Here is a 24,603-nt window from a genome sequence, read left to right on the forward strand (position 1 = left end):
TTAGGATAAGAGCGCTAGCGAAAACGTATTTTAATCGAGAGATAATCAAAGTGTAAAGGGCAAGAAGCCAAGAAGAGCTATTAAGAAAATGACACAAACTGAGCACTTGAAAAATAATTTCACTATATTATAATGAAAGAGATTGATACAAGGATATAAGATAATAACTTGTAAAGTGGAATAATAATACAAGAAAGGATATTTTTGTGTGGATGGTTGGATGAAGTAAGATGTCAACACCCCTATTTATACTTGAGGTTAGTAGGTGGCATGAATCTAGTAATTTCCACACAAATCTTTTTCTGTTATAATCTTTCTAATGTTATAGCATTTTCTATGCAAATATCTATTATTAGAATAATCTAGCTACTAATTTTATGAGCTAAACAAATCATTCTAGAATGTTCTTAAAGTGAAGGTTTTGTGGGCTATGAATTTGGGCCATACCCAACAATCTCCACCTTGGACCAAATTACATAGGTCACTTATGGTTAGCCCTTTTAAAAAAACTTTTAGTAGGAACAAACTCTTACTATCCAAACAGTGATCGAACTTGATTCTAGGAAGCGGCTTTGTGAGCATATCAACAGGATTTTCTGAAGTATGAACCTTCTTAACTGCAATTTTACCTTCAGCAATAATATCTCTAACGTAGTGATATTTAACTGAGACATGCTTGGTCTTGGAATGGTAGGCATCATTCTTGGTGAGAAAGATAGCACTTTGACTATCAGAGAATACCACAGTGATACCTTGTGGTATACCAAGATCCACAACAAGACCTCGCAACCATGTAGCCTCCTTTATACCTTCAGTTGCTGCAACATACTCTGCTTCAGTAGTAGAAAGAGCAGCTATCGATTGCAATTAAGCCTTCCAGCTAATTGCACCTGAACAAAGAGTGAAGATATCACTAGAGAGAGACCTTCGACGATCAAGATCGTCTCCATAGTCAGAGTCAACGAACCCAACAACATTAGTAGAAGCTGTCAAGTTCTTATCAATACTAAACCCATATCTACAGTACCTTTTAGGTACCGAAAAATCCATTTAACAGCATGCTAATGCTCTTTACCAGGGTTGTGCATATACCTGCTTACCATGCTTACTGCATATGCTAAGTCAGGTCTAGTACAGACCATAGCATACATGAGACTACCAACTGCATTAGCATAAGGAATGCTGGTCATTTTCTCCTTTTCTTCTTCCGTTTGTGGACAAGATTCAGATGACAACTTAAAATGTGCAGTAAGTGGGGTAGAGAAAGGCTTACAATTACTCATATTAAACCTATCCAGAATTTTTTTGATAAAATTTTTCTGAGATAGGAATAACTTACCGGCCTGTCGATCCCGATGTATCTCCATGCCAAGAATTTTCTTTGCTGCACCAATATCTTTCATCTCAAACTCCTTGCTAAGTTGAGATTTTAAGTTCTTGATTAGAGACTTGTCACAAGATGCAATGAGCATATCGTCCACGTACAGCAACAAATAAATATAAGTGCCACCATATTGTCGAAAATAGACACAATGATCATACTGGCTGCGTGTGTAGCCTTGTTTGATCATAAATGAATCAATGCGCTTATACCACTGCCTGGGAGCTTGTTTAAGACCATATAATGATTTCTTCAAGCGATAAACAAGATTTTCCTTTCCAGGAACAACAAATTCTTCGGGTTGCTTCATATAAATCTCTTCTTTAAGGTCACCATGAAGAAAAGCAGTTTTGACATCGAGTTGCTCTAACACCATGTCAAACATAGCAACCATTGCAAGAAGAACTCGAATAGAAGTATGGCGAACAACAGGAGAAAAAATTTCATTAAAGTCAATACCTTCTTTTTGATGGCATCCTTTGACAACGAGGCGTGTCTTCCATCGTGCGAGTTTAATTCCTGGGATGCCTTCCTTTTGCTTGTAGACCCATTTGCAAGCAATTGCTTTTCGGCCTTTAGGTAGCTCCACCAGGTCACATGTGCCATTCTTGTGAAGACTATTAATCTCCTCATTCATTGCTACTAGCCATTTAGAGGAATCAGGACCAGAGATGGCTTCTGAATAGGAGGATGGATCAGCTCCAACAGCAATTTCTTTGCCAACTAAGAGTGCATAAGCAAGCACATATTTATCTGCAGAATATTTTGATGACCTTATGATAGGCCTTTTTGAACGATCCCTGACCAGATTGTAATCTGTTGGTTGATGAGAGATTTGTGGTTGGCTTGATCCATTAGTAATTGGAGAATCATTATCGTGATCTTGATCATCATGGCTGGAACAAGGGCTTGATGAAGCATCATCTTCCACCGTGGGAGACTGACTTCTTGTCTCTAACTCCACCTTCTCACTAACACTATCTTGATTATGTGTTAGGAGATGTAGAAGACTCCAGACCAGAGGATTTGATAGTAGCATTTTCATTAAAATTAACATCTCGAGTAAGAATTACTTTCTAAGACTCGAGACACCATAATCTATATCCTTTAGATTCAGAGGAGTAACCAATAAAAATGCATTTAACAGCTCTAGGAGCTAATTTACCATCATTAATGTGAGCATAGGCAATACAACCATATACTTTAAGGAAGGAGTAGTCAACGGTTGTTCCTGACCAGACTTCCTCTTGGATTTTGAAGTCAATAGAAGAGTGTGGAGATCGGTTGACGATATATGCGGCTGTAGATACGACTTCTGTCCATAGATATCGACGACTCCATAGTCCAGCATTAGTGATCATACAACGAGCTCTTTCAAGAAGAGTTCGGTTTATACGTTCTGCTACACCATTTTGTTGAGGCTTGTGGGGTAATGTCTTGTGTCTTGCAATGCTAGCTTTTGCACAGAATTCTTCAAATTCTCCATCACAAAATTCCATGCCACGATCAGTCCTGAGCTTCTTGATTTTTCTCCCAGTCTGGTTCTCCACGAGAGCTTTTCACTTCTTAAAAGTGGGAAAAGCCTCATTTTTACGTCTTAAGAAATAAGTCCAGACTTTACGAGAGAAATCATCAATAATCGACATAAAGTAGCATTTCCAGAATAAGAGGCGACCCTAGAAGGTCCCATAAATCAGAGTGGACATAATCAAGAATACCCTTTGTTCTGTGAGTAGCAGTAGAGAAACTTACTTTCTTTTGCTTCCCATAGACATAATACTCACAGAATTCTAGTTTACCCATACCAGGTGAGCCGAGAAGTCTACGTTTGCTCAGGATGTCCATTCCTTTTTCGCTCATATGACCGAGGCGTTTATGCCATAAATGAGTATGACCAGAATCAATAAATGAGGATGAGATGGTTGTTGAACCTGTCACTGTATGTCCCTGCAAGACATATAAACTACCACTTTTTGTGGCCTTCATGACAACTAGGGCACCTTTGGTGACCTTCAAAACTCCACCTTGAGCTGAAAATCTATATCCAAGAGACTCAAGAGTACTCAGTGAAATCAGATTGCGTTTTGAGTCAGGAATATGATGAACCTTAGTCAAAGTCCTGACAAGCCATCATGAGTCTTGATTTTGATTGAACCTATACCAATAGCCTTACAGGAAACATCGTTTCCCATTAAGACAGTACCACAATCAAAAAATTCATATGTGGTAAACCAATCCCTATGAGGACACATATGATAGGTGCAACCAAAATCAAGAATCCATTCATTAAGGTCCTTCTTTTCAGAAGTTACAAGTAACACTGAGTCACCTTCTGAGTCAGTTTCAATGAAACTAGCTTCAGCAGGTTTATGAGGTTGTTTAGACTTATCCTCTTTTCCTTCTTATTTTTTAATTTAAAGCATTCAGAAATATCGTGCCTTGGCTTTTTACAATAGTGACAGGTGACATTAGGTTTACGTCCCCTAGATTTAGATCGAAATTTCTTTTTATGTGTATTTCCTTTTTCATGAAATCTCCCTCTTATATTTAGTCCTTCAGCTTTATCATCATTATTCACTTCAAGATCAAATTTTTCTTTTGAGAGTAAATGTGATTTTACATCTTCAAAAGAAATAGAATCACTAGAGCCATATAACATAATTTCTTTGAAGTGTTTGTAAGAGGGAGGTAGGGAGACGATTAATAATACAGCCTTATCCTCATCTTCAATTTAGATGAGATTGGATGGACGTACCTTCGGCCATACAAATAGTATAGAGCCTCTCTTTGAGACGGAGTTTATTGGCTAAAGTTTTAGTCATATAAAGAGACTCGAGCTTTGTCCATAAAGCAGCCGTAGTCGTCTTGTGTACCATCTCGTGTAACACCTCCTTAGTTAAGCATAGTTGGGTAGCCGACATGGCTTTTTCATCCAACTCTTGCCACTGCTCGTCGATCATCGTTGAAGACTTCGTATGAAGAGCCTTTTTTAATCCGTTTTGAACAAGAACGGCTTGTATCTGGATTTTCCAGATACTAAAGCTTATCTTGCCATCAAATTTCTCGATATCGAACTTTGTAACGCTCGACATTATAAATCTTTGGCTCTGATACCACTTGTTAGGGTAAGAGCGCTAGCGGAAACGTAATTTAATCGAGAAATAATCAAAGTGTAAAGGGCAAGAAGAGCTATTAAGAAAATATAAACACAAATTGTTATGAAAGACGGTTTCTCCGAGAAACGTATTAGATATATAGGTTAAATAGTCCAATTAATATAAATTAAAGAGAAAATAAAAATATGAGTTTTTTCACGAGAGTAGCTGAAATACAAATTTTTCAATGAGTTCGTAACATCTATTTGATTTTTTGCCCATCTCATAAAAATGTCTATTTTAAGGATTAAATTCTAACGCTGAGGCTCAAAGTTTACACTTCAAGTTTTAAAGTAGTCAATTTTGAAACTTAAAATGTACGTCATTCTAAAGGCTAAAAGTTCATTCTAAGGGCTAAAAGTTCATTCCAAGCTTTAAAATGTTTACACAGTATAACCATCAACCCACCCCATAAAAAATATTTTTATCTACAAACTCCAAGCTGTAAAACACTCATTTTAGAACTTAAATTTTCATTCCAAACTTTAAAATAACAACTTCAAAAAAAATTTAAAATATTCTTTTAGTTTTTTTGTTAAAATTTCCAGAAAAGCCTGTAAACACTTCTACCCTAAAAGGTGATAAGAAACTCAATTTTTTGTGCTCTTGCTACAATTAAACGATTTCTTCACAGAATTTAAAGTTGCAAATAAAAACTGCTTACTCAAAATATGTAAGCATGTTATTCCTGATTCAAACTTTTCTCCATTCTATGGAGTGATAAAGAAACACATACATCAAATTGAATCCATCATCATCAATGCTTTGTTTAACAATACATTCAAACTGTAAACTACATTGTCCACTTCATGATGATGGCGTCTTACGAATTTCATCGAAAGCTTCAAGGAGACTTGTACCATCCCCACGGTTCATCAGTAGAAATATCCCGAGTCACCTGCTTAATATTCAAGTAATTCTCGATACCCCTGCAGGATTATTCCACTATTAACATCAAAGAGGATGAAGAGTTGAAGGGAATATAAGCAAACAACTACTTTCCATATGGAATTTTATACAAAATGCATGAATGTCAACAAAGTTACACACGAGCAATTTGAGCTCGGATGGAACAACTAAAATGAATTTATGGTGAATCAAGCTGAACCAATAACATATCTAGTAGTCACCTTAACTGAGAGCATTAGCGTTGATACACTTTCTTAGCTCTTCACGTGTTCTTTTAAGGGAAGGGTTCATCTTTCTCTCTAATGCTAGTTGGCTCATTTCTATTATCTCTCAATCACTTAATCATAACGCCAAATTTGAGCTCGGATGGAACTTTGAATATCCCAAAATAAGATGTATCTATATTCATACTGCGGCTATTGCAGGAACCTATCTTTATGGGGGATAAACTAAGTGCACACATTTCTCCTTGTCCTCTCCTTGGAGGGGCCACGGGTTTGATGTATCCGCTCCACAACCCCCCCCCCCCCCCTCCTGACCCTACTTGTGCGGAATACTGATTTGATGACTCTGACTCTATATTTAGACTTCAGGAATTCCTAATTTTTCTAACATGAACGAATCCTGCTTAGATTCCCGATTGAGAGTGTTAAGATGCAAGGGGCTGATATAGTGGTTATTGTAGACGGGAAAAAATCAACAATATCAATATGGACTCACCATTCCCCAAGTTCACGTCCAAAACCACTACGTTTGGTGCCTCCCCATGGAGCTTGGGTAAAGCAAGGCTGTGAGCAATTAACCCAAACAGCTCCAACTTCTAGAGCCTGCATCAAAGAAAGACGGGATTCATAAAATTCGCAGAGCAAAATCATTTGACTTGTACCCGGAATACAAGTTGGTTTATTTGACTCGTGTAATGTTCTCACCTTCGATATTCTATCACATCTTTCAAGATCTTTAGAAAACACAGCAGCAGCTAAACCATACCTGGGAATTGCAGAAAACTATCAACATAAGAAAGAATTGAACACAAGAAAGAGTCTTTTCACCATATTAAAGTTTCTTCAAGGAAACGGGATTTATTATCGACAAACTTACTCTGTATCATTGGCCAAATCTATGGCTTCATCTTCGGAACTAAATGTTTTAACACACAAGACCGGACCAAAAACTTCCTCCCTCCAAATTTGCATGGATGTGGAGATATCAGTTATAATGGTTGGCTGAATGTAATAACCTTTCTTCAAATGCTACGATAGTCGAATGAAAAGAATTAGGCCTCATTTCGTATCAGCAGTTAGCATTTGTCTCAAGGCACATAGCTGGTAACACTAGCAGTTTTTCGTTTGTAAATTGGATGCGAAAGTTTGACAATAACATAGCATTAACATATTCTCCAAAAATAGGCATGTCAATGTGATAAGTTAGCAGCTTTTTATACTTATCAAATATCAAATACTCCCTTTATCCCTCTCAATTCACCGCATTTTATATTTTGGACTGTCCCACTCATTTTGCGTTATTTTCTTATTTGAAAATAGACCCTACAACTTTCTTTTCATCTCATCTATACATTTCAACTCTCTTTTATTATCATTATTCATCCACCCAATTCAATCTGTCTCTTCATTTTATATCAAATTCTCATCGTTCTCTTAAGAACGTCTCATTTGCACAATGATGCAAATTCACTGAGACGACGGAGTAGTAGTTATTTTACAATTTAAAACTCAATATCAAAAATGAGCATGCCAGTACGAATAGCATTTGGAAGACTAGGCCAACATACTTGAATATGTTCTCGTTAAACACAAATTAGCACATCAATTGGGTAAACATGTCCAGTGACACCGCATAAGCTAAAGGGGTGTTAAGCAAAATAGTTTATTTGAGAATTTTAGCTTATTTTAATACAAATAAATGGTTGGCTGGTTAAACCATCTAATGCTAATGTTTGGTAAATTAGCTGGTTGAAAAAACTTATTGTTATGAATAAGCTATTTATGAACAAGTTGCTTATAACAGCAGTTTTATAATTAGCTAGTCAAACCAATTAATAAAATCAGCTGGTCAAATCAGCTGGTCAAATCAGCCACTATAATTATCTAACAACTATCAGCGGTTTTCCAAACACCCAAAAAAAAGTCGCCATAAGTGGTTTACCATAAAATTTTAAATTGACATAAGACTCTATTAATTTAATACAACCAGTATACTGTATAAATAAAGATGAAAAAAAAGAGCACTGCTTTACCTCAGGACGGGAACCTCCATACAAAATAGTTGCCCCTTCACTCTTTGCATTTGATATGTACTTCATAATTTTATCGTACTGAAGCAAAGGACTAAATATTAGATTGGTCTGCTGCTCCTAACGGTAAAAGGTTAAAATTAAAAAAGATTTCAATATACCTGTCCCTTACTAATAACAGGACCAAGCCGACATCCTTCTTCAAATGGATCAGAAATTTTTATTTTTTCGCTCCATTTGACAAGCTTGTCAATAAATTCAGCTGCAATACTTTCCTGATAAATAATTTTTGAGAAGAAACATTTAGAAAATAAAAAATAGCATATATTACTCCCAAAAAAAATTTAGTCATTGAAATTGTCGTGGGATTTTCTGGAAAATGGATTCTCACGTGCACAAGAAGTCGAGAGGTTGCACTGCATATTTGACCATTTGTCCAAAAACAGCCAAAGATGGTCCATTCAGCAGCTGCACAACAACAGATTTCAACATGTCACAAGATGTAACGAAATCGAAAGGAATGCAGCTGAAATTTTGTTTAACAAGATAGCAGAAATAAGAACCGAACCCATGTATGATCCGAGATCAACTAACCCGTGTCAAGATTAACATCGTCGAACACAATAATAGGACTTTTGCCTCCAAGTTCCAGCGTAACCGGCTGCAATCAAGATAATTTCCCAAATGATGTCACCCAAACCAAATAAGAGTGATGGATTTTCTCGGAAGTAAATTTGCATTGTGACTCACCCGGACCAATTGGGCAGCAGAAGCCATAATTTTGCTTCCAGTGGCACTACTTCCAGTAAATGCAATCTGCGTAATTAGACAGACGGTCACGTACAGAACAATATGCATCACGGAAAATATAGAATTCAAGCAGCGAGATAAAACCTTGTCAACATCGGGATGAGATACTAATGGCGCACCCACATCTGGACCCAATCCTGTCAAAATATTCAACACACCTGGAGGAAGACCGACTTCGTTGCAAACTTCACCGAATTCTAGGCAGGTCCTGAAACCAAACAAAACAGGGTTTTTAGGTGATACAAGTGTGGACAGTAACACAGAAGCAGTTAAGGATTAAAGAAGCCACGGTGGGAGACATACACAGATGCCAATTCTGATGGCTTAAGTACAGCGGTACACCCAGCAGCAAGAGCTGGAGCAATTTTCCATGTAGCCATTAAAAGTGGGTAATTCCTTCAAAATAGAAATAATTGAAATAAGATAATCAGTCACAAGAAGCATTACACATGGTCTATGTTACTGAAACTCGTGATAAATGCTTCACAAATTGACTCCACTTTACGTCATATTGATTCTAAACCAACCACATTCTAATAGTGACTAAACTGAAGCTACATAAACTGATAAATTTGTTAACGGGCTTGTACACAATAAGACTCGCATAAGAGGAGAGTTGGCTGCACATAAACCCGATGAGGTTCCATCCCAAAAACCAACTGGTAATCGGAGGAGTAGCTCATCAAGCTTATCATTACACGTAGGTTTGCAGGCCCGTGTCCACACAAGTGGGCCCATGGTGTGATTATGTGACGAATTGTCACGGCCTAACAGTAACATCCTTTCTATAACAAGACAAAGATTTATTGTGAAACATAATACTACTATATTCCATTATTCATTCCAAAAAATAAATCTCCTTTCTTTTTGGATTTCCTTGCGTGTTTTATTTATTGAGGGGAGGGGAATGGAAAGTCTTATGGTAGAAGGAATAACCATGGGGTAATTAGTCCAACAACACCAATTGGTTCCCTAAGAACATGACATTTGAATCTGTCCATAGGAAGGGCGACTGGATATTTTTGCTTAGCATCCAAAGCTTCTGCTTGACCCGCAAAATACTCAAAACACGAAGCAACATCATCCTAAAACATGAAATCAAAGAATGAAATTCAGAAGCAATCTATACAGAATAAAAGAAACAAATAACAGAAGATTCAAACTGCAAGCTTACAATGTCCAACACAGCTTCATCCATGGGTTTCCCAGAATCAATGGTTTCAAGTTTAACAAAATGATCCTTTCTTTCTGTTATCTACAATGCAAAAATAAGAATCAGCTATACATTTAGATAAAGCATCATAAATTCATAACCATACCCGACCCTTCTCTCATGAATTCATTTCAGTTAATATCACATTTCAGTTTCTAGCAAGATCATTTTACCCAAAAACGATGACAAGAAGTCACACTGTGGTTCGTCTTTAAGTTCAAGAAACCAAACATATGGATCTGTCTGACTTCTCTACAAATCAAATAACCACATCAAAATTTCTATACACATTAAGTCAAAATCTCTAAATTCAAACAATTCAGGAGCTATTCTTGTGAGAGACTGTCTCTCGAAGAGCCGATTTCAAAACAAGGAGTTTATATGCTAATAATTTGTGTTATCTTGGTTATTCAAAAAACATATTGAATGCGCATCACCCTGAAACCATTTCATACAAGAATTTGTGAACCATACTTCACACATGTGCTGAATAGTCCAACTAATACAACTACTAGCGTATGGGCTCTTTATTTTGAGATCGTTTCACCAAAAAACAGTCTCTCACAGGAGTAACTCAACAGTTCACCTATATGCCTATATCCATCGAACAACACATCCTCAAAAATCAAACAATGAATTAAGGGAATAAACTTCATACTTTAGCAGCAATAGCGCGCAAGTATTTAGCACGGTGAGCTCCAGATGTAGCAGCCCAATCTCTGCCCTTATTCCTCTTCAGTGCTCTTCTAGCTGCACTAACTGCAATCTCCACATCCTCAGCAGTGGCATTTGGAATATCACCTATAAACACAATTTGATAAATACCCAGATCATCAAATTTTTTCTTCAGCCAAACTAGTTTAGTTAAAAAATGATAGTTTTCAATAAAAATCTAACACATCTTGTCAAATTAAGCTGGATTTATTGTGAATATATCAGAAAACACGAGGTGCACGCACAATCTTCATAAGCCTAAGGATATAAACCATCCCAAAACCATATGGAAATGGAAAAGGACTCCAATAACTTATAAAGTATGCACAAATCTTCAATTTGTGGAAGTAGGATCAATTGTCCCAACACATCCATTTGGAAAAACACACACTGAAGCAATAAACTTGTTTTATTCCGTGCAAAAAACACAATTTGGTAAAAACCCTGATCATCAACATAATCTTACAATCAAAAAGCATCTTAAGTTGGCTAAACAATGATCTTAATCTATACAGACAACACATCTATTGAGAAAAACACACACTAAATCAATACAATTTCATTATTGAATCTTTACTTTGAGCAAAAAAAACACCATTCTGATAAACACCCAGATCATCAACTTCAATCATTCCATCAAAAAACATCAGAATTTAATAATACAATGAAGCCTTTTCAATCAAAAACCATAAACCCATTTGGCAATATCCACAACAAAACTTAAATTCAGTTCATAAAGTGGGAAAACACTTTCTTTTTTTTTGGAATAAGAAATGTAATTGAACTAAAAAAAAAAAAAGAAAAATTAATTAAACTAACCGATGATTTCCTCAGTAGAAGGGTTGATAATAGGGATACGGTTCTTTTTGATGGGTTCTCTCCATTCTCCATCAATAAACAACTGACGAGAAGGGATTGGGATTGACATTTCTGCAACAATTCAAGAAATTCAGTTGAAGGAAACTTAATTATAGAAAAAAAAAAAAAAAAAGGAGGAGAGATAATGAGTGACAAGTGAGTGAGAGTTGTTTGTATTATTGAAGTTGAAAGATGACGAAATAGGAATAACACTACGTGGCTAACCGTGGCGGTATAACAATGGAGTACTTCCATTGATGTCGCTTTCTTATGTTGCGTTTGGTAAGAACGATCCAAATTACATTTCTCTCTCTTTTGTTTCCGATGTCTCCTCCACTAATTTCCCCAAAAGAAACTCTGAACCAACAAGAAATTAAAATGAAAGTAAGAGGTAGGGAGAATATAATAAGGAGAAATATTAGTATAAGAGATAAATTTATATCTGTTTTTATCTTTCTACTACTTCTCGTATATTTACATTACAATACCATGTAGGTATTTATAGAAAAGGATGGGTGAAAGGTTACAAATGTAGCACTATTCATGAATGACAATGCATTCACTTGTATTGTCAATCACAACACGCCCCCGTGAATGCATTCTAATTATGTAAAAAAAAGTAAAATATTATTACAATATTTTATTTAATACTGCCTCGTTAAAAACCTTGTCAGGAAAAACCCAATGGGATAAAAACCTGAACGAAGGGAAAAAGAGTGCAGTGAGAATGATTCTCCCCCTAAGTTCAACAGATATCTCGTAGATGACGCATTCCAATTTTATATACAAGTTGCTCGAATCTCTTTGATGGAAGGGACTTTGTGAATAGATCTGCAAGATTTTCACTTGATTGAATTTGTTTCACCTTTACTATTTTATACTTCTGGAGGTCATGTGCAAAGAAAAGTTTTGGTGCTATGTGTTTGGTTTTATCCCCTTTTATGAAGCCTCCACTAACTTGTTCAATACACCCGGTATTATCTTCAAAGATTACAGTTGGAGAATTTATTATCGAGTTTATCCCACATTCTTCTTGAATGTGACCAATTACTGACCTTAACCAAACGCATTCTCTACTTGTTTCATAAAGGGTGATTAATTCTGCGTGGTTTGATGATGTAGCTGTCAGTGTTTGTTTCGTGGATCTCCAAGATATTGCGGTACCTCCATATGTGAATACATATCCATTTTGTGATTTAGCCTTATGGGGATCTGATAAGTATCCAGCATCTGCATATCCAACAAGTGTAGCATCTTGCTTTGATCTATAAAATAGTCCAAGATCTTTAGTTCCTCGAAGGTAGCGCAACAAATGTTTTATTCTGCTCCAATGTCTATTTGTTGGTGAATTACTATATCTAGCTAATAAATTAACAGCGAAAGCAATATCAGGTCTTGTATTATTAGCTAGATACATCAGAGCTCCAATTGCGCTTAAATATGGCACTTCAGGGCCAAGAATCTCCTCGTCTTCTTCACAAGGTCGAAATGGATCATCCTTTTGTTTTAATGATCGCACTATCATTGGGGAGCTCAGCGGATGAGCTTTGTCCATATGAAATCTTTTTAGCACCTTTTCTGTATAGTTGGATTGGTGCACAAAGATTCCACCCCTTAAGTGCTCCATTTGTAACCCAAGACAAAACTTTGTTTTCCCAAGATCTTTCATTTCAAATTCTTTCATCAAATATTTTGCAGTTTGTTCAAGCTCTTTGGGAGTTCCAATGATATTTAAATCATCAACATAAACTGCAATTATAGAAAAACCTGATTGAGTTCGTTTAATAAATACACAAGGACTGATTTGATCATTTTTGAATCCTTCTTTCAGGAGATATTCACTAAGACGGTTATACCACATTCTTCCAGATTGTTTTAGTCCATAAAGTGACCTTTTCAGCTTTATGGAAAACATTTCTCGTGACTGGTGGTTTTCTGGCAACTTAAGTCATTCAGGGACTTTCATATAAATGTCTGTATCAAGTGAACCATATAAATATGCGGTCACACATCCATAAGTCGCATTTGCAAACTGTTTAAGACAGTTAGACTTATCAAAAATCTTAGTGTAGTCGCATCTACTACTGGAGAATATGTTTCTTCATAATCAATCCCTGGTCTTTGGGGAAAACCTTGCGCTACAAGTCGTGCCTTATATCTAACCACTTCATCCTTTTCATTTCTTTTTCTTACAAACACCCATTTATAGCCAACCGGTTTTATACCATTTGGTGTTTGGGTAATTTGTCCAAAAACTTCTCGTTTCTCAAGTGACTTTAATTCTGCTTGAATAGCATCTTTCCATTTTGGCCAATCATTTCTACGCCGACATTTAATTCTGCTTGAATAGCATCTTTCCATTTTGGCCAATCATTTCTACGCCGACATTCTTGTATCATTCTTGGTTCTATATCATTTTCATCAAGTGTTATTTCGGTGGCGATTGAATGAGCAAGTGCATCATTAACAATAACATTCTTTCGATTTATTTGCCTTTTAGCTGAAATGTAATTAATCGAAATTTCATTGTTATCTTTGATGTTATTATTTTCTTCTTCTATGAGATTTTCATCCTCATCTCCAAAACTTGTTTCTTTATGATTCATTGAAGAAGTAATATTTATAACATTTGCCATTTCATTCAACCTTTTGGATTTTCTTTGTTTCAAATCCTTTGAACCAAGTGGTCTTCCACGCTTCCGGCGTGCAATAGATTCATTTTCAGTGGCTTTGTTATCAATGGGAATTTCAATTCGTGCCGGAACATTTGCCGCAGGAATATATGATTTTGTTACTTGCTTTGTTTCTACAAATGCATCAGGTAATCTGTTTGCAATATATTGATTATGGACAATTTTTCTAACTTCTTGTTCAGAAGCATTCGTTTTTGGATCATATATTTTCAAATGCATTGCATTCCATGTGAGATCTATTTCCTTCTTATTTGGGTCCACTTTCTCTCCCCCTAAGGATGGGAATATTGTCTCATTAAAATGACAATCCGCAAATCTAGCATTAAATAAATCACCACTCATTGGTTCTAAATATTTGATAATTGATGGGCATTCAAATCCAACATAAATTCCCATCCTTCTTTGCGGACCCATTTTTGTGCGTTGGGGTGGTGCAATAGGGACATATACTGCACATCCAAATATTTTCAGGTGTGATATATTTGGTTCTTGACCATGCACTAATTGTTGTGGTGAATATTTATGATAAGCGCTTGGTCTTAATCTTATCAATGACGATGCATGTATTATTGCATGGCCCCACGCAGATGATGGCAATTTTGACCTCATTAATAATGGTCTTGCTATTAATTGGAGTCTTTTAATTAATGATTCAGCCAGACCATTTTGAGTATGAACATGAGCTACTGGATGTTCTACGTCAATTCCAATTGACGTACAATAATCATTAAAAGTTTGAGATGTAAATTCTCCGGCATTGTCAAGCCTTATTCGTTTAATCGTATAATCTGAAAATTGTTTTCTCAATCGAATGATTTGAGCAAGTAATTTCGCAAATGCCACATTTCTAGATTGTAGGAGACTTACATGTGACCATCGTGTTGAGGCATCAATCAACACCATAAAATATCTAAATGGTCCAGAAGCAGGATTAATTGGCCCACATATATCTCCATGAATTCTTTCCAGAAATTTAGGAGTTTCAGTAGCAACTTTATTTAAAGATGGTCTAATTATCAATTTGCCTTGTGAGCATGCACAACATGATAATTCATTTGGTTGGGAATTCTTATTTTCTTCATTGGATGCCCAATTGAATTTTCAATAATTTTTCGCATCATTCCCACACCAGGATGACCCAATCGGTCATGCCATAAATTTATCATTTCTTTATTATCTAACTTCTGGTTAGATACCATGTTTATCTCAACCGGTTTTATATTAATGCGATATAATCCCGATGAGTATGCTGGTAATTTTTCATGAATGCTTTTCTTGCCGCATTTTTCAGATGTGATGCATAAATATTCAGTATGATTTTCGGTCATTGTTTCTAAATGATAACCATTTTGGCGTACATCTTTGAAACTTATGAGATTTCGTCGAGATTTACTCGAATATAAAGCATCATTAATTACTAGCTTTGTCCCATTAGGAAGTATTATTTGAGCTTTTCCATATCCTTCTATTAGTGTAGTAGTTCCAGAGATTGTGGTGACATCTGCTTTCACCATCTTCAACTCAGAAAAATATTCTTTGTGCTTTAGGATAGTGTGAGTTGTTCCACTATCTAGGAGGCATTGATATTTGACTCCATTTTCAAACTGATCCATATCTTCTTGATTATTAAGGGTAGAGCTGGTGCTGATAACGTGTTAAGAGGTAGGGAGAATATAAGGAGAAATATTAGTATAAGAGATAAATTTATATCTGTTTTTATCTTTCTACTACTTCTCGTATATTTACATTACAATACCATGTAGTTATTTATAGAAAAGGATGGGTGAAAGGTTACAAATGTAGCACTATTCATGAATGACAATGCATTCACTTGTATTGTCAATCACAACAGAAAGCCAATAGACGAGAAAAAAATGTACATTCTCCCATTTCAAAATACTTAGCATTTATTATTATTTTTTTTGTTATTTTACAATACTTAAACTCAATAATTTACTATTTTATCCATATTTTATTTTTATTTATCATATTATTACTTTTTAAATACTATTTAAAGGAGTAAAATAGACAAAAAAAATTAAAAATGATTTTTGTAATACCCCAGATTTAGCTTGAAAAGGGATTAATAGACTACTCATATCAACAAGATGCATTTTCTTTTCATGGGAGCCCATTTGCTAAGAACTTCACAGTTAAGCGTGTTTGGTGGGGAGCAATCATAGGATGGGTGACCTCCTGAGAAGTTTTTTCCGGACGTGCACGAGTGAGCCCAAAGTGCGCAAGAAAAACTTGTATTGATCTGTAGAGCCAGTCTACAGTCTCCATAAGTAGTCACCGTTGGGCCGGGGTGTTACAACTTTTTTCTAATTCTTATGTCCCTATCCAAAGAAATAAACAATTCAGAATAAAGTTTATATTAAAAATTAAAATTTAACAATTTAGAACGGAGGAAGTATTAAAAATTAAAATTTAACATTCACCCTATCAGATGATAAAAGTTTTCCATTTTACTTACTATGTAAACATTTCATCTTTAGATATCCTTTTTAATCGCTTTAACTTCGTATAGTTTAATTTAAACTTCTTTTTATTGCACCACGTTCGATTTGAAGGGGTCACAAGAACTGATATTAACATGTAAAGTAATTAGTACTCAATGATAAATTAATGATATAAAGGTGAGTTTTTTTATATATTAATTGAAATATGAGATTTTTATTACCCTCTGCTATTCGCTTTATTTGTTCAATTTGGTTTTTCAACACTATTCATCAATCACTCTTATTATGTGATTTGTTCTTAATCTATAATTTACAACATAGTCATGTGAGATCTTGTTTAATTCGTTTTATTGTAAATTTTATTAATATCAACTTTTTATAATTTTTACTCAAACACAATTAGAGATATTTAAGATTCAAAACGTACATTTGCAAATGTGCCAAAATCAAATGGGACAAGTAAAAAGAATAGGAGGGAGCATTAGACATCTAAATGTGAGATTTTTAAATTTTAATTGTCTAATATTTTGATTTTTCTTTAAATCAAACACTATTCGTTTTGTCCCCCTCAACAAACTAGAATTGCACAAGTATAAAAGTGTGAGAAAATGAGAGAATATGTATATGAATAGAAATTAAAGATAAATGGCGATTAAATAACCCAAAATAAAAATGATGTGAAGTGCAAAAAAAATTATTTGGAAAAAAATATCGACAATAAAAATATTATGTTATACTCTCTCCCAAAATTACAGCTCTATTTGTGATTTTGATATTGTTCATTAATTTGTCTTAATTTATAGTCTTTCATGTTCATTGCTATTGTTTCATTAGTTTTTTTTATATTTGTGAATGGACATATTCAATCATAAACTTTTCAAATTGCGTTTAATTAAAAATTATTAAATGTTGATGTTAATAAAAAAATTATTAAATGTTGATGTTAATAAAATTTACATTGAAACAAATCAAATAGATCCTAGTTAACTATATTTTAACTTATAGATTAAGAATAAAATATAAATTAAGAGTGATTATTATAGCATCAATAAATCAAATGGGACAATACTAGCGAATAGGAAGGAGCAGTTAATTCTTAATCTATACAATAAAATATAGAGATCTTGTTTAGTTTATCATTATATGTACTTAATTAATATCAACTTTCTATATTTTAATCATGCATAATTAGAGATATTAAGGATTAAAACTTTATATTAACATACAAGAAAAAACAAATATAGCTAAAATCTTAGGACATAGAGAGTAGTATATACAAATAATTAGATAGTCAATATCTAACAATTATAATAATATCAGTTATATATAGCTAGCTATAAATAGGAGAGTTTAAAATCGTTAATGTAGACTAAATGGTTAATTATTACTCTCTTTGTCTTTATGACTTTATCACATTTTTTTATAGTTTTTTTCTTTTATTTTGTTATGATTTGTTTTTTTATGAAAATTTCTCATCAACACATTTTAACTCTCATCTATTATATATCATTCACATAATTTAAATAATTACTCATTTTTAACCTTTGTGCAAGAGGATATATATATATATATATATATATATATATATATATATATATATATATATATATATATATATATCAAGAGGATATATATATATATATATATATATATATATATATATATATATATATATATATATATATATATGTATAAAATAGGAATCTTCAGCTCCTAATTTTTGATCAATAAACATTAAAACATTTTAACTCTCATCTAATGTTTTCCATTTTGTGATTTTCCTTGGCATATTTTGAATTTTGCTAATATTGTATTTAGTCTCACTATTAAACGTGATTAATTTAGGTCCTATAGAGTCACTATTAATCGCATATTTGACCCAAGATGGCGGCTGTTTGGATATGTGTTGAATGTTGATCCTTTAAATAGACTGTATTTTATACAAAATAAAACAAAGTATTTCAAATGAAGGCTCTTCTAACATTGAATCTTCAAATTTTGACTTTGAAATTTGAATTTATGTAATATTCACTTTAATGTTATCTTGCGCATTGACGATATAATAATACAAATAAAAGATTTATTTTTACGAAAATATTTCATACATAAATAGAGAAATTCTAAACATATTTTCATAGATATAATAAAAGTTAAAATGTATTAATTAGAATCATATTAATAATATATTTATAAATACTAAGGCTTGAATGTTACTTTAAAAATGTGTAAAAAAGGTCAAATACAATTAAAATTATGAAACGGAGATCATACATCGTAAGAAATATTAGTATTTATCGTTATTAATACTTAAAATCCGTCTTACAGTGGTATGTAATACAATCGCAAAAAGCAAAGGGGCAAAAGTTCATGAACATTATTTGTTCTAAGTTTAATTGAACTCTTAATGAAATGTAAGAAAAAAGAAAGAAAATAATAAGAGCAACAATAAATATGCTCCTATCATTTTAATCTAATTAATGAAATAGAAGTATTTATTAGCACATAAGTCTAAGAGCGTAAACTTTTGAGTTATTAAGATATTTTCATATTATGGATTGGTAAATTTTATCTATATACGGAGTATATATAATTTAATTATTTCAACAATTATATTACATGATTTTGTGAACAAGCAACCATGCACAATAATAAGCAAACAAAAAACAAAATGATTTTGGTGAAATATATATGTTACTAAAAAATTTGTTTATACATCCCAAAAATTAATTAAAAAGGTGGATATAAATAAAAGAAACTAAAGAACACAAAAGTTGATGAACAAAATGAAATCTAATAAAATAAAATAAGATAAATTTACATATACACATAAACACTAATAAACCATATACCAATTAAATGATATGATGATGAGATGATTAATAAGAAAAGATGAAAATATAAAAAAGAATGAATTAATGTTTTTGGGTAGTTTTATGATACTTGTCTTTGATCCAATTAAACCCCAAGGAAGTACCCTGCTTAACTTTCTTAAAACCAGTAGAAGCAACTTCTTTAGTCTTTGCAAGTCCTTCTTCAACCTTCTTCTTTGCAGTTCCTGATCCATTGCTATTACTGTAATTGCTGCTCTTTTTCTTGGTTTTAGTGTTATTGTCATAGCTTCCATAAGCTGATTGTGGGTCCCACTGATCTGCCCATGAAGTCTCATAACTACTGTTATTTCCTGCCATTTTAATTTTATAGCTTGTAGATTTTTAGAGATGATTTTTTGTGATGATTTTGAGCTTTGAATACAATATAATGGTATTTATACAAAGTATGTAGAACATATTATATTATATTATGAGTTGTATATATGGTGGGAAAATGTGGAATATTTGTAGCGTGTTGAATTCCTTGCTTGGTTCGGTGTTCTTTTTATATTGCTTGGGTGTGCTGTTTTATTGATATTCTAGATGAGTTTTAGGAATTTTGGATGTTTCGCGTTGGAGATGTCATTCATGAAGCTAATGTGAATGTCAATCATTTTAAGTCATCAGACCTTCTTAGAACCTGCTTTCGTTTTATATCAACTTTTCTATTTTCTATTTTATAAAGGTAATTGTTTTTTTTTTTTTTTTTTTGAGATAAAAAGGTAATTGTTTTTGGAAGTTGCTTTCTGTTTGTATCAACTTTTTTATTTTCTATTTTATAAATGCAATTGTTTTTTTTGGAAGTTATTAGGTTTGCAGGCAAGTTAAGAAGTACAAAAAAAAAAAAAAAGAATGTGAATATTTTAGTGGGTTATTGCAAATTCGTTTATTTTATTTAATAAAGTAATTAATGAGGTTTGCTAGGTAAATAACTATAATTTATCAATTTGATAAATCGTATGTAGGTGGCAAGTATTTATAGGTTTATATTTTTAATGATTTTGTTTTGTAGATTTTAGCGAGTTTTATAAGTAAAATTATGTCTATTTTTTTATTTTAGGTCGTTTTACTAAATATGCCTTATTTTTATTTTAAATCATTCCGATAAATTGATTTAATTTCTATTTTTAAATATGACACTATTACTTTTACTTTGAGTATTTTTTTAGTTGTTCGCTATCTTAACTAACTATATGCAATTTTTAAAATAAGGGTCATTTACGTATAGTAAAGTTTCAAATTGGTGGTCACTACTCACGAGGGGTGTTTAACGGATCGGGTTCTCATTTTGAGTCCTTATTTAGTCCGTTTTATAAGGGTTTTTGTGGGTCGAGTTAAAAATGGGTCGGGGCAAATACGGGTTCTACTAAAATCTAAATGAAGTGGGTTATAAAAGTGCTTAATAACTGGATCTTTATAAATAGAAAAAACAAGCTCTAATACAATTATTTTAAATGACAATGGCAATGAGAATTATTAATCTTTCTACAATTTAATTATAATAAACGATCATTTAATTATTATATATTGATCACTATGGATAATAATAACTTCTATTAATAAAAATGAGTCGGGCCGAATTTTTCATATTAAATTTTAAGATCCTTATCCGATACCGCCCATATATAATTAAATCTGACTCGACTTGTATCCGATCTATTGAACACCCAAGTGGTCACGCAAGCCATAACATATGAAGTAAATTATAATAGTAAGGTTTGTATCAAAATTAGCTACATGTTATAAAATAAATATTGAAAATGATCAAATAAAGCTTTACATAATTTTGAACTTGAGTAAAGGATAACTTAGAAGAAACATAGAAAGTTGGTGCCTTGGCGGGCAGTTGGAAGCTTAAAGCTTCGGTCCACAAACGGCAACTTATTAGTCAACCACAATTTTCTCTTCACTAAACAAATCTAGAAGGTCGCCGCTCACGCTTCCTCTAAATTCGTTTATTCAAATACTTAACCCCGTTTTTTTTATTCAAATTAGTAATTTTTAAATTAAATACTCAATTAATAACGAATTTAAAATTTAAAATTATAAGTAGCATCAAAATGTTGAAGTAAAAATATAAATAATTTAATAGAGTTAAATTTATAAAATAAATAATCCAAAAAATTTTGGATCCTATTCTGTATTAGTATTTGACTTTCTAGTAACCACTAACACGAAACTATTTCTAAAAATTAATTAGGATAAGTTTTTATTGCTTTTCGTTTATTGGCCAACAATTAAACGGTCAATAACTAACAAAACAATAGTAAAAAAAGTCAACCCTGATTATCCATTCACAATTGTATTGGGCTGGACTAGAAGCACACAGTCCAAAGAGTTGTATTCAAAAATACGTGGCCCTTTGAAGCCTTCCTGTATTTTCTGATCCTAGACAGAAAACTCCTATTACGTTAACACTCTAGTGACGACTCTCATTTTAATTAGTCAACCATAAATTTTTAATGCATTATATCTTCCTCGATCGCCACGTTACTTTGAATTTCTGATCCTAGGTATTCAGATTTGACTATTTTCGCAACACATGCATCTTTGCCAACGATCGCTTAAGGTTCTCCCGCTTGCTCCCCCCACTAAAATTGCACCGTAAGTATTCCATTTTAAAGCGACTTATTTGTATTGACTTCGCTCTGCCCTTGTATTGACTTCTTCACTAGTCTCGACGAGCAAAATATCGTCAACGAATAGTATAAACTAAGGAATACTTTCATGATTATACGTATATAACTCATCAAGTATTATACATATCAGATAAGAAAGGACTTCTGGCCAATTCCTAGTGTAAACTCACTTCTACAGGAAAACGGTTTATTGTCCCTATAGTTGATTAAATGCTAGTCGTGGCTCAATCATACATATCTTGTATTAACTTGGTATACTTCAAGAATATTTCTTTATTATCGAGGCTATTCCATATATGCATGTCTTCTTCAAATCAATTGACATCATATATAAATCCTTATTTCTTTTCCTATATTGTACTTTTCCATCAATCTTCTCGTAACGAGACTTTTAGTAATAGATCGTCCTAGTAAAAACCCAAACTGATTCTCTTTCATTATTGTTTCTCGTCTTAGCCTTCTCTCAATTACTCTCTCCTACAGCTTCATTGTATGGCAAAGAAATTTGATCCTCTATAAAGAATTTCAATGGATTCTGACCCATGCATCAAACAACTATCATATGCTATTTTGAGCCACCCTCATCTTAAGTATTGGATTCTATTGTTTCCCTATAAAGTTTATTTAACAGAAAACTTTATGTTAGACTTAATTACTAGTTCGTGACAATTCGACACATAATTTCACCGTGGCCTACTCGTGTGGACATGGATATATACCTATGGGTTCGGGCGCACAAACCCACGGGTCAAGAGCTTTGACTTGCACATGCACTTGGTGACTTCCCAAAACCATATGATAGTAGGACGATTAGCTCACCCAATATAAATACAAGTCAACAACCCACTATTTTATCGATGCGAAATCCTATATCACAAGTGAAGTATTTCAATACTTCCTTACATGTGAGCCAACTTTAGATAGTAACATGCACAAATTAGTTAGCAAAATCATACAGTCCATGGCGACAAATTAGCTTCAAGTTGGCAATTTATAAGTGTTTAAAAGGGCCAAAATAAGTCGCCAGCAGGGAAAAGGGCATGAAGCATTCCCCTTTCACTTATTCCCTTATTCATTTATCCAACAAAATAATATGGCGTTTTGTCTAACAGATTTAATATTGTAATTTTAATATATAGGTTTTAAAATAATTTAATTAATAGTTCGCTGTATAATTAGGCAAATAAATAAGTGGATAAAATATCAAATAATATATCAACTAAAGTTTTCAAATAATATATCAACTAAAGTTTTAAGCTGATCTTTAAATTCTTAATTAATATACATTATATATACTTTATCGCACCTTTCACATGAGAATCTTTAGCTAGAAGTATAGATACAATTTAAATATCTCACTTGAAATGATGGATAAATTAGGTTAATATAAACCTGTAACCACTTTGTTCGTCTTATATATATAATAACGCCAATAAATCATTTCAATTAATAGTTAAATTTGATAGCTGAAATCCTAGAATATGTATGTTATATATACTCTATCGAAAAAAAAACTCCATCTTATTCTGCTAAGTGTCTTATTTCCTTATTTGGTCAAGTCATTTTAAATGTTTTTTTTGAGTATGTTAACTTTATTAATTTGCCCTTACTAAACTTAAATTTTTCATACCTTTAGACCTATTAACCCCACTTTATCCCTATTAAATTTAAAATAAAATTTTTTTTTCATATGTGATCTCATTTGACCACCTAAAAAATTGTAAAAAATCAAATAAGACATATTGGATGAATAAGAGGGAGTATATGATAAGATGAAGAGAACTAGAGACTGAGTTTGTATATAAGATTGGGAAATAAAAAGTGGGTCCATGTCCATAAATGTAAATGTAGCTACAAAATTAGTGGGCTGTTCGTAAATAGAAAATATAACAATTTAGAAGGATTAAAGGAGTAATTGTTGGAGTACAAATAGTGGAGGCTATTAAGGGTTGATCATAGATAGGAGGAAAGTTAAAGCTTCCATTGTATGTCATGTGGATTTAGGCGGCGACAATGGTAAGCTGACTCAAATAAAAATGTTTCTTCAGAGACGACACTCCACTTCAATACCCATTTTTCACAGTGTCTTGAGTGGACACAAAATGGTGCAACATGGCAACAAGGGACTCATTTCAAGCTTTCAATGCTTCAAAATAAGACCATAATAATTTCAGCCCCTCTCGTATTCTATAAGACTGAGTCCATATAAAAGGCTTATTATGCTAAAAGTTTTTAAAATAGACTATTTAACTCAAGTATAAATTACTCTTTTGGTGAGACCGTCTCATATAAGAATTTGTGTAATAATTTAATTTACCCTTCACTAATTAATACTAATAGTCTAATAGTATACCCTATCTGTTTCAGTCATCTTGCTCTATTTACAAATAGCAGAGAGATTAAAGTGTTGAATATACATACTAAGTTAAATTGTTAAAGTGGTGATGTCATTTAAAAATAAAATAAAATGATATTATATTTTAAAATTAAAATGGGTAAAATGAGAAGAGGAAATAATATAAGCAAATGGAGAATAGTCTATAATAATGAGGTAATAAGCTAAGGAGATATTATCCTAAAATCATATGACAATAGAGATGTTTAAAGCAAACGCGATGACCTGAAATTTATCCAACCTTGTAACC

General features: G+C 33.0%; 2 protein-coding genes across 2 annotated transcripts; both read right to left on the reverse strand.

Moving 5' to 3' along the window:
* Window positions 1–5,146: 5,146 nt before the first annotated feature.
* Window positions 5,147–11,497, reverse strand: LOC130798651 (aminoaldehyde dehydrogenase BADH). Its single transcript, XM_057661726.1, has 15 exons — window positions 11,256–11,497; window positions 10,381–10,523; window positions 9,684–9,764; window positions 9,446–9,594; window positions 8,813–8,905; window positions 8,594–8,717; window positions 8,450–8,515; window positions 8,294–8,360; window positions 8,091–8,167; window positions 7,861–7,974; window positions 7,703–7,780; window positions 6,547–6,698; window positions 6,375–6,435; window positions 6,166–6,272; window positions 5,147–5,465 (listed from the first exon to the last, which is right to left on the reverse strand). Exons 1-15 carry the CDS (start codon window positions 11,362–11,364, stop codon window positions 5,381–5,383), a joined length of 1,506 nt encoding a protein of 501 aa, XP_057517709.1. The 5' UTR covers window positions 11,365–11,497; the 3' UTR covers window positions 5,147–5,380.
* Window positions 11,498–19,106: 7,609 nt separating this feature from the next.
* Window positions 19,107–19,789, reverse strand: LOC130798652 (uncharacterized). Its single transcript, XM_057661728.1, has one exon. The coding sequence runs from the start codon at window positions 19,635–19,637 to the stop codon at window positions 19,362–19,364; it is 276 nt and encodes a 91-aa protein (XP_057517711.1). The 5' UTR covers window positions 19,638–19,789; the 3' UTR covers window positions 19,107–19,361.
* Between the last annotated feature and the right edge of the window lie 4,814 nt (window positions 19,790–24,603).

Source organism: Amaranthus tricolor, chromosome 13, assembly GCF_026212465.1.
Source record: "Amaranthus tricolor cultivar Red isolate AtriRed21 chromosome 13, ASM2621246v1, whole genome shotgun sequence".
Lineage (NCBI taxonomy): Eukaryota > Viridiplantae > Streptophyta > Magnoliopsida > Caryophyllales > Amaranthaceae > Amaranthus > Amaranthus tricolor.

Bases quoted from the DNA above. Each gene is read 5' to 3' on its own strand.
- LOC130798651 (XM_057661726.1), bottom strand. From the start codon at position 11,364: ATGTCAATCCCAATCCCTTCTCGTCAGTTGTTTATTGATGGAGAATGG. The intron at 7,975-8,090 runs GTGAGAATCCAT...ATTATTTATCAG, and splicing joins CCTCTCGACTTCTTGTGCAC to GAAAGTATTGCAGCTGAATT. The intron at 6,273-6,374 runs GTGAGAACATTA...TCTTTGATGCAG, and splicing joins GATGTGATAGAATATCGAAG to GCTCTAGAAGTTGGAGCTGT.
- LOC130798652 (XM_057661728.1), bottom strand. From the start codon at position 19,637: ATGGCAGGAAATAACAGTAGTTATGAGACTTCATGGGCAGATCAGTGG.